Genomic DNA, 11,072 nt, shown 5'->3' on the forward strand with positions numbered 1-11,072 from the left:
CTTTAGGGAACCAATTAAGCATTTGTATATATATGTATCTGTCTCCCCTATAGACTATTTATCAGAACTTCTTGTATCTCCAGTGTCTTACTCAGAGTCTGCTGCATAGTACGCACTCAGTACAGATCTGTTGAGTGAATGGATGAATGAATGAGTGAATGATGGAACAGGAGCCTGAACCTCTGTGGGGAATGAAGCCAGAAACCTGTATGCATCATTTCCTACCTTTCTTCATCAGACTTCTTTTCTCAGATGTGCTAGGGTGTCACATGGAACCCTCTGGCTTGAACCATGTAGGAACAAACAGCTCAAGAGTAGCAAACAGCTAGACTGGGTTTGAATCCCAGATCTGCCACTTACTAGCTATGTGACCTTAAGCAAATCACCTCTCCTCTCTGAACCTCAGTTTCCTTATCTATAAATGAGGAGGGAAATAATACCTGTCCTAGTGGCTTGTCTCTCCAAGGCCTGGAAAGAAGAAAGGCAGTGTTCTTCCAAAATAAACCCAATGCTTCTGGGGTCCTAAAGATGCTCCTGAAACCTAGTCTTATCTTTTGGCCCCTTGAGAACTGGCCCAGATGTTCTGATGCTCTGTCTCTATGTCCCAACAATTCTTGGCAATGATCTTATAAGTGTTCTGCCATGCAAAGAGGGGAAGGAAACAGCTTGGGTCTCAGGAAGAAGAAAGCAAAGAGTGAAATGACTCTGGGGTAAGTAGCAGAGGAATTTCAACAGAGAAGCCTAGATTTCACTAGCCAAAGTAAAATGCGTAGGACCGGAGGTGGGGAAGGAAGTGGCTGAGGTTGGGTAATTGGGGAGTTTCTTATTCTTTCAGTCTACTATAATAGGATACATGAGAGCAGGATACCTCCTGCTTAAAGCTCAACTGTCCACCAGAAAGGACTGCTCTTTGGGTGAGTTGAACTTCTTCCACTGGAAAGAGAATTAGAGGCCGGAAGACTCAGATAAGTACTTTTGTGATGGATATACTTTGACCTTTTCAGTCTCCTCATCTACCAGGTATTAAACAAAAAAAACCTGAAGCCTATATGTGTGTACAGTGGAGAGGAGCAGAGGGAACTTCAGCGGAATCCTGAACAGAGAGGGATCTCTGGGGAAAGGCAAGGAATTAGAAAGGTTGCAGGGCACTGGGTTTACTAAGAGCATCTAGACGGATATTGAAGAGGCCTGGGGTTTGGAGAAGATAGAAACTAAGAGATATTTAGATAAGAACTTGTGAGAATCTTTGGGAATGGGAAAGAACTAAAAAGAGCCTAAGGAGAGAGTTGAGGATTTTGAGATGAAGAGACCTAGGAATGGCTCAGGAGGATAGAGAATTAAGGTGAGCTCCAGAAGCAATTCAGATGTCCAGAGGCCCAGAGCTATTCAAGAGAGCTAACTTAATGGCCAGGTTCTGATTCCCTCTTCCTCTTCTACCTCCTTCCTCTTTAGCTTCCATCATGTGGAACACCTCCGACGCCAACTTCTCCTGCTACCATGAGTCTGTGCTAGGCTATCGTTATGTTGCAGTTAGCTGGGGTGTGGTGGTGGCTGTGACAGGCACCGTGGGCAATGTGCTCACCCTCCTGGCCTTGGCCATCCAGCCCAAGCTCCGTACCCGATTCAACCTGCTCATTGCCAACCTCACAGTGGCTGATCTGCTCTACTGCACCCTTCTCCAGCCCTTCTCTGTGGACACCTACCTCCACCTGCACTGGCGCACTGGTGCCACCTTCTGCAGGGTATTTGGACTCCTCCTTTTTGCTTCCAATTCTGTCTCCATCCTCACCCTCTGCCTCATTGCACTGGGACGCTACCTCCTTATTGCCCACCCTAAGCTCTTTCCCCAAGTTTTCAGTGCAAAGGGCATAGTGCTGGCACTGGTGGGTACCTGGGTTGTAGGTGTGGCCAGCTTTGCCCCCCTCTGGCCTATCTATATCTTGGTACCTGTAGTCTGCACCTGCAGCTTTGACCGCATCCGAGGCCGGCCTTACACCACCATCCTCATGGGCATCTACTTTGTGCTTGGGCTCAGCAGTGTTGGCATCTTCTATTGCCTCATCCACCGCCAGGTGAAACGAGCAGCACAGGCGCTGGACCAATACAAGCTGCAACAGGCAAGCATCCGCTCCAACCATGTGGCTGGGACAGATGAGGCCACGCCTGGTCGTTTCCAGGAGCTGGACAGCAGGATAGCTTCAGGAGGGCCCAGTGAGGGGACTTCATCTGAGCCAGTCAGTGCTGCCACCACCCAGACCCTGGAAGGGGACTCATCAGAAGTGGGAGACCAGAGCAACAGCAAAGTAGCTACGCAGATGGCAGAGAAAAGCCCTCCAGAAGCATCTGCCAAAGCCCGGCCCACTAAAGGAGCCCGAAGAGCTCAAGAATCTTCATCAGAGTTTGGGAAGGTTACTCGGATGTGTTTTGCTGTGTTCCTTTGCTTTGCCCTGAGCTACATCCCCTTCTTGCTACTCAACATTCTGGATGCCAGAGTCCAGGCTCCCCGGGTTGTCCACATGCTTGCTGCCAACCTCACCTGGCTCAATGGATGCATCAACCCTGTGCTCTATGCAGCCATGAACCGCCAATTCCGCCAAGCATATGGCTCCCTCATAAAACGAGGGCCCCAGAGTTTCCGTAGACTTCGTTAGAACTGTGTCGCCAGTCACCAGAATCCAGAACTGTTTCCTGCAGAACCCAAGTGGCCAGCTGATATAACAACAGGTGAAAGTAAGACCTGTGGGCATCTTCACAGACAACCTCTCCTCACCCCCCAAACCAAGTTTCTTTGTCCCTTAATCAATGTTTCAGCCCTAGGCTGCCTAAGGAGTATTACTGATTATTAATAAATGAATTCTATGCTTTTAATGTTCAGGTGTGGTCTCTGGGGAAGAAGGAAATAAGTCAGGGTTTGTTTGGAGCTGGAACCTAATAACTGAGGATTTCGGGGGACCTAGGTCAGAGCAGAGGCAAGAAGCAGCTGGCCTGGGACATAGCCTTCAGCTAAGAGGTTTCCAGGTTATAAAACATATGAAGCGGTTTAGGAGGATTAGCCTTTTTATTTAACTTCCCAGAAATAGCCACTGCCCCTAACCACTGCTGCCAGGATCCCCCATCTCTGCAAACAGATTTATTCAGCTCAAAAAGTTTTATACAGCCTAAGCAAGAGCGAGACGCCATCTCCACAAAAAATAGAAAAATTAGCTGGGTGTGGTGGTGCAACTGTAGTCCCAGCTACTCGGGGGGCTGAGGCAGGAGGATCACTTGAACCCAGGAGTTTGAGGTTGCAGTGAGCTATGATGATACCACTGCACTCTAGCCCAGGCGACAGAGCGAGACTCTGTCTCAAAAAAAAAAAAAGAAAAGAAAAGAAAAAGAAAAAAAAGTTTTATAATTCAGCTTTGATATCTACTACAGTGAGTCTAGCACCCTGGCCCTTCCCTATACAAGCAGAATGGTCATGGAGGGGGACTCCTTGCTCTGTGGAAATGGAACTGAGCTTGGCTGAGGCAAAGGCAGACAAAGGCTCCAGCTGCCCTAGCAGGGTCTCACTCATTGGGGCTAATTCAGCTGAGCCCCAGGCCCTCGCTTCCCTTGCACTTGTTATCCTGGTTTATGAAAGCAGAAGAACAGAGATTCTAGTTAAGAGGGCGAGGGGGCCAGGTCGGGGGGGGGGGGGGGGCGGGCATACCATTCCTTTCCTCCAGCACTACCGACATCCTGTCACTGTGTGCATGCTTACACACAGCCTTAAAGCACCTGTGGCCACCAGGTGACGCTGGTTCTCTGTGTTTCCTTTCTGGCTTCCCAGTTGAGCACAGAAGCTGGGAAGCCAGAGACTGCTGACCAGAGAGTGGAGACCCAGGGACCTGCACTCTCCTTTTTCCCCAAAGCTCAGGAAGAAAAGTGAAGAATGAGACATTTGTTGTTCATAAGGTAGTTATTATCTACTTGGGGCAGGGCCTGGGGGGAGTAGCGGGGGTGGGCACCATGATGACACTGAGGATGGAATATGAGAGTCATGCTGACATGAACACTCTGGCTACATGCTGTCCTCTCCCTACCCCTACATCCATGGTTTGCGAGAACAAAGCGAAGTCTAGAGAGATTCAAACAAAGGCAGAAAGAACCACAGTTGTGGTGGACAGATCAATACCCTCACATGCAACACACTTCCACGGCCCAGGAATCCTGACTCCTAACCTGGAACATGCACTTCTAGGTGTCCTTCTTCCACAACAATCATAGCAGCCTAAACTGAGTCAAGGTGGGGCTACTGAGGCAGGGGTCCAGACAGGTGAACTGTAGGACCAATGAAGAACATTAGCCTAGGAGTGTAGAGATGGTTTCAATCAAGGCTGTCTGATAATTAGCTCTGTGAACTTGAGCAGATCTCTGGACCACTCTGGACCTCAAGTTTTACCATCTGTACAAAGCGGGGTGTGTGGTGTGGGGTGTACTCTTACCATGTGCGCAGTGCAGTTCTAAATCCTGTAAATATATTATTTCATGTAATCCTCACACAACTACCACGAGTATCTATTATAATCTCTTCCTTACTAGTGAGAAAATTGAAGCACAAATAGGTTAAATAATTTGTCAAAGGTCGAAGGGCTACTAAGTTATATGACCATGATTTGAGGGCCAAGTCTAACCACTACAGGACAGCTGCCTTTCTAAAACTAGAATCAAGTGACCAGATGATCTCTAACAGTCCTTCCTACTCAGACCTTCTAAGAATCTGAAAGTCAACAACTCTCTGGAGGGCTGTAAAAGGATTTACTTTTCGTAGTCCTTGAAGGCAATTCAAAAGTTTTGTCAAGTAGAAAGGAGCTGCAGTAGGGACTGAGGTTAGACCTCAGAAAGGACTTCCCAATTATTAGTCACTGGAAAAAAATTTCTCAGGGGACGCTGGAAAAAATGACTCAAGGGGACAGAGGGGGACACCCTGGAGTCAGAGCAGAGAGGGCAGGCAGATCTTACCAAGAAAGCAACCCCTTCCTTTCTCACCCGCTACCACCCACACACCCCCGGCCCCCACCCCGCTCCTAATTTCAATCAGGGCAGAATGAAGGAAAAGAAACAGAAGAAAAACAAGGCTTTCTTCAAGCGTTCTCTCGAGGGTGTGCCTGGCCCGTGTGTCCATACACTAGGTCGTGCACGGTGCGTGGCTCACGCGTGGCTCGGGGAAGTGTGTGTGCGTTTGGGGGCCCTGTATGCACATGAGTGTGAGCCAGTGTCTGTCTCGCTTTGTCTCTTTATCTCTGTCAGTCTCCCGCCGGAGCCGAGCTCTATCGCTGACTTTCTGACGCTATCTCTCACGGCTTCTCTTTGTCTCTCCCCATCTGTCCGTCTCTCCTGTAGGCTGTCTTCATCTCTTGTACCTCTGTTATCGCCTTTTTCCTCCGAAGCTCGTTCTCTCCCTCCCCCTCCTCCTCCTCCCCCCCCCTGCCCCCAGTCCCCCGCCCGGCTGCTCTTGCTCGTTTGCACACTCTCTCTCTTTCGCTGTCTCTTACAGGCAGATTTATGGTCAGCCCAGGGCCTTTCATTGGCCAAGCGCTGACAGAACTTGATTTAACGCCGCCTCTCATTGGCTGAGCTTGACAGGCCGATTTACGAGTCACTCTACCATTGGCCAAACCGCCCGGGCCCTGATTTATGGCTCAGTGGCTGCGGGGGTCGAGGGTGGGGAGGGGACGCAGCTGGGGAATGAGGATGCCCCTCCCCTCGCCACCGCTTCCCTCTCCCTCTCCCTCTCCCTCTCCCCTACTTTTTCTCTTCTTTCTTTCCCTCCCCTCAAGGAATCGTGCTCCCTCTACCTGTTCCTCAAGCCCCCTCCTCCCTTCGTGCACTGGGAGGGGAAACTGGGGTGCGGTGGTGTGAACTGAGGGGAAGATGGAGTCTGGAGGGGCACCTGTGGGTGGGGGGGTCTGAGGGGTGCGGCAGGGGTCGAGCAGAGAGAGGAGTCTGAACAGGGAGAGGGGATACTGAACTGCAGTGAAGGGGAAACCGAGGGGGTAAAATGATGACAGAAAAGGCTGAGGGAGAGAGACGGTTGAGGAGACAAGGGGAGGAGCGTCCGAAGAGAAGAAAGGAGGAGAGCCTGAAGGGAAAGGGCGCATCTGAGGGGCAAATGGGCTACGGCAGGAAGATCCGGGCACTGAGAGGGACTTTTCAAACCTCACTATCCAGACTGAATAAGAGACGGGAATTTCCTTTTCAGACAAGGGCTCTGAAAAGAGAAAGTCTTAAGGCTTAGAGAGGAGCAAAGACATAGAGAAAGGCGCAATAGAGAGGTAAAAAGTTGGACTGATTCTTAAAATCAGGGGAAAAAAGTGTTTAATTAAAAAAAAAAAAGATGAGAGCGAGAAGCAGGAAAGGACAACTGGAAGGTAATAGCAAAGCAAGGAGGGAGGGAGAAGGATAGAGAACTAATGGGGAGGACCAGACCTAAGGGCGGGGGATTTGGGGGGAACTGGGGGGGAGAGCAGAGTGCAGTGAAAAAAGAGGAAATACTGAGAGAAAGGACTCCTACTCCTGCTCTCTATGCAGACCCATTGGTGTCTGCATGGGGACAAGTTAGGCACCTCCCCCAGGAGACATTGTGCTTCCTCTAGGCTGCAGTAGGCTCCCCATTCCATACACCTCACCCCTCCCCCTTGCCCACCTCCCCAGTTAAATTTATGAGTCCAGGGTTGTTGGCCTTCAGGAATTAGGAATATTTATGCTTCTTTGAGAGTGAGGTTTGGAAGGTGATAAATAAGGGGCCATGCGGGGTGCAGATGGGGGCTCCTATATTTAACGTGGCCACTTTCCCAAGGCCCCCACCCACCCATTCCTTCTCATCGTGAGCCAGAGGAGGGAGGTGGGGAATGGGTTTCAGATATCAGGAAGGGAGTTTGACTATCCTGGAGAGCCCCTCAGAGGACTGCAGAGCTTTGCAGCAGAAAGGATTGAAGGCAGATAGGGGAGGAACTTTCCAAGTATCCTGGCATTCTTACAGCCCCTGGAGTGCAGTTACAGCATTTTTGTAGATGATGGGGAGAAACCCGTTTCCCCTCTGTCCCCTTAAGCTCAGTTGCTGAGGAATAGAGGAGAGAAGCCAGGAAATTAGGAGGCAGATTTCTCTGGCTTGTCACCTCCCTCACAGGGAGAGGAAGATTTGAAATCCCCCACCTCCCACAGACCAGAGCCTAGATCCCTGGGAAAGGAGGCTAGGAATGTAGGGCTCAGGGCATCTCCTAGGAGTCTCAGCCCCCAACCTGTCCACCCCCACTGCTGGCTGAGAATTAAAAACAGCCAGTAGTTCTTGACATCCCTTGCCCTGGGCCTCCAGGAAATGAGGGAGGGAGAAAAGATCTGCCTATGGATCCACATGCCTTCTCCAGCCCTCGGCTCCAGGAGCCATGTGTCTGTGACCCCCAGTCCAATAAGAGGGCTTGCTCTGAGCTTGGGTAGGTAATGAACAAAGCTGAGGGTCCATGATCTAAGGGAGGTCTAAGGAGAACAGAGAGAGCTGGGAAAGAGTCACCCACCCTCCCATCCCCCCACACCATTCCCTCCATCCACTGTGGCCTTAGCAGGGCTGGCTACAGGGGACATTCGTACACACACCAGACTGCTGCCTGGAGGGGGGATGAGGGGGAGAGAGGGTCTAGACTGGCCCTTTAAGAGCCACTTAGGGTCAGAAAGCCTGGGCTACAGAGAGGGGAAGGAGCTGATGTCAGAAGACGGATGGGCAGCAAGATGGGGATTGATGCTAATGGGGGAGTTAAAGCTAAGTACCCAGACACTCAGAGGGCAGAACTGCAGATCTGTCTTCCTTATGCTCACCCACCCCCCCAAACCAAGGCTGTAAATCTGCCTCCTCAATTGGGGGAAGGGGGAGTGAGGAAAAAAGACATGCTCTCTTCTCCCTTTTCCTGTTTCTTCCTTACACACTGTGCCCACCCCACCCCCCAATTCTTTTGTCCTCTCCCAATCCCTCCTCCCAATCCCTGACCCCTTCCCACTAAAATTTACAGTTTTGGGCTTTCCATCAGAAATTGAGAGAATGGTTTTTGGTTTCCAGGAGAGAAGAGTGTAAGAAATTTTCCTTCACCAGACCCAGGAATTGGGTGGGATTGTGGTGAGAGACTGGGAGATTGGAAACTCCCAGTTCCCTCAGTTTCTCTTCCTTCCACCTTCTCACTTGGAGTTAACTTTAGCAGCCTTCTCCCAGGACAGTAGGGTGAAAGCAGGAGGCAGGATGTTGGGTGCCAGGGGCTGGAAGGGGCACGAGAGCTTCCTGAGTTGGGTTTATGAAGGCCCCTGACACACTGAGATTCTGGAGGGGCTGGTGGTGGGCCTCCACGGGCAGCTAGGGACGCTGTGGGAGCTGTCCACTGAAAGATATACAATCTGGTTTCTCGGAAGCTCCTGGATCATACCGTTCCCTCTCCTTAAGCACACACCCTGTCTGCTGAGTAGAGACAATTTCAGGCCAATAGCCTATTTACTGTAAAGGCAGGGTCCAACTGCTCCTTATACCTCTCCGGAGGGAGTTGGGGACCTCAGGGAGGAAGGCTGTCTCAGAGGGGCTACAGCTAGAATTAACCCTTGGCAAATTCATTTCTTTCTTTGCTTTCAGGTGAGACTATGTCTCCCATCTTTCAGGACCCTTAAACACCCCTATTTCCCTCCCTACTGTCAATCAGGGCCTGTTCTTGAGAAGTCCCTGTCTATATTAGAGGGAAAACCCTCTGCATCTCATCTGTTGCACTATTAGACCTGAACTCCTTCCTAGTCCTGGAAATAATTGGTGCCTGATTGCCTTGGTTTCTGAGTCCTCCTCAGTATCCATAAGAGAATAACCCTAAGACATCAATCTCATCTCTTCCCTCACCTCAGGGTCATCCTCATCTCTGTTTTCTAAGTCTGTGGAGACAAGGGAGAGAGCAAGGCTGGAGTGGGAAAAGTTGGGGGTTTCAGTGAATAGGAGCCACTAGAACCCAGGCTTCCAGCCTCCAAGTATCCAGCCTGGTGCTCCCTCCTATCCCAGGGAGGTCAGCCATTGCCCGCAGCTCTGGTCTCTGGCTGCCCCTCAATACTGGTGATAAATCCTGTCTTTGTCTCCCCTCTGACCCAGGCCCCAGGCGGGGCTGGGGGTCAGGGCTGGGGGAGGGGTCAGTGTGGAGGAGATACAAGGAGAGTGGGAGGAGAAGATGGACAGGAGCAGCCGGTGGGCAGGCATTGGGGGTGGGCAGTGAGGGGATGGGGCCTCTGGATTCTACAGATCCTGGACATTCCAGCAGGCCTGCATTCCAAGTGAGAAAGCCAGGATTCCTGAGATGTGGAAATACCTTCAGAGTGGCCCCTGGAGCATCAGGAATACTGGGGGATAGGGGGTTTGTATGGGGTGCCTCAAGGAAAGAGGCGGCTGAAAGAAATGGGAAAATAATATTGTGGGAATCATTGTATCCCCACTGCAGACCCCTACACACGTGTGCCGTGTGCACATGCGCATAAACACACATAGGATTTATGACCCTTCACCATGAGGGAGCCCAGGAGAGCCAGCCTGGTCCCTCCCCGGTGGCCCTCTCTTGCTGTGACTTTCCTGCCTCCAACTCTCCATTCTTTTCCTCTGCTCAGCCTTGCTTTCTTGCTGTCTCTCACTGTCCTGGTTTGTTAGTCTCGCTTTCTACTAACTCTCAGCCTCTGCCTCTTTGTCTCTCAGTGATCACCTTTTCTCTCTCTTTGTGTTTCTCTTTCCATCTTCTTGTCCCCCTCCTCCCCCTCCCCTACTTTCTTGGCCCCTCCATCTGTCCTATCTCTGCTACTCTTCAGCCCAGCCATCCCCCTACCTCAGTCTCACCCCAGAACCCTGTTCTGGCCCAGGGGGGACCTTTGGTAGTCAGGTTGCAAGGAGGAATGGGAAGGAAAAAAGGGGCTCTGAGTCCCTGCTTTGGTGGGAGGTCTGGGAATCATACTGGGCTATGCTATGGTATGGAATGGGGCAGGGAAGAGGCCAAGAGGTGAGCAGAGAGAGAAGCACAACTAAGGGAGGAGCGGTGAAATGGGAGGGAAGAGATTGCTCAAGAAAAGACAGAAGAGCAGACGCTAAAGAGAAGGGGGTAAGGACTTAGGTTCCCTCTACGTATGTGTATTGGGTCAGTGTGAAGGGAGGAGCTGAGGGGAATCCACTGAGTCATACTGAGTCACAGATCCAGAGACAAGGTCTGGAGACCCCCCCAGAGAAACAAAGATGAGATGTCCGCCAGGCAGCCGCAATTCTGGACTCTCTCGCCTGCCTAGGAAGTTCTCAGAGACCTCTTTTCTCCTCTGCAGACAGTCTTGGAGTGCTGGTTCCCTCCCCATTCACCTCCTCCTCCCCTGTCACCTCCCTTCCTTCCCCAGTGAGAATGACATCAGTGCTGGCTGCCACAGTCCTCAGCCCTGTTGCTGATGTACTCTCCCATGGGTGAAACAGAGGCCAGTCACCCTTGCCCCATGCGTTCGTCCTCCAGTCCCGGAGCTGGGGCTTACACAGCCCAGCACCCTGGAGTGGGAGTGGGGGGAGGCTGTAGCAGGAAGGCGACTGCAGGACATGGTGGGAAAAGAGAAGGCCTGGGCACCAGGGGGAGAGAGAGCAGCCTGAGGGGGCACTTGAGGAAGAGAGGCTGCAGCAGTAAATCACCCTGTGGGGGGGCTCCCTCTGCCTGAGCTCAGTGGGGTGGGGAAAGGATAGACATTGGGGGGGAATGGGGAATCGCCACATCTGGCAGGCAGGTGTCTGGCACTGTTCAGGCTGTAGTCACTTTCCCAGCCAAAGGGGAGGAAAGGGGGGAGAGGAGAGGAGGGGCCTCCCAGGGTCCCCTGGGAAAGAGGGAAAAGCTCACAAACAGAAAGATAGAGGTTCACAATCAGACAGAAAGAGACCAAGGGAGGGAGATAACCAGACCCTGCTCCCCAGTCTCTGTTTCAGTTGGTGCTAGCGATGGGTTTGCCCATAGTCCCAAAAGAAAATTGCTGGCCAGAGGACAGGGCACCAAAGTTCCATTCCTAGGGGGAAAGAGCAGGCAGGAGAAGTT

General features: G+C 51.6%; 1 protein-coding gene across 2 annotated transcripts; it reads left to right on the forward strand.

The window, feature by feature from the left end:
* Window positions 1-829: 829 nt before the first annotated feature.
* Window positions 830-2,868, forward strand: GPR84 (G protein-coupled receptor 84). Of its 2 annotated transcripts, none has more exons than XM_045553795.1 (2): window positions 830-914; window positions 1,453-2,868. In XM_045553795.1, exons 1-2 carry the CDS (start codon window positions 854-856, stop codon window positions 2,649-2,651), a joined length of 1,260 nt encoding a protein of 419 aa, XP_045409751.1. In that variant the 5' UTR covers window positions 830-853; the 3' UTR covers window positions 2,652-2,868. The 2 variants fall into 2 exon arrangements, with proteins under 2 accessions (XP_045409751.1, XP_045409752.1); XM_045553796.1 differs by lacking the exon at window positions 830-914 and adding an exon at window positions 925-1,020.
* The last annotated feature ends 8,204 nt before the right edge of the window (window positions 2,869-11,072 follow it).

Source organism: Lemur catta, chromosome 6 (genome assembly GCF_020740605.2).
Source record: "Lemur catta isolate mLemCat1 chromosome 6, mLemCat1.pri, whole genome shotgun sequence".
NCBI classification, from domain to species: Eukaryota; Metazoa; Chordata; class Mammalia; order Primates; family Lemuridae; genus Lemur; species Lemur catta.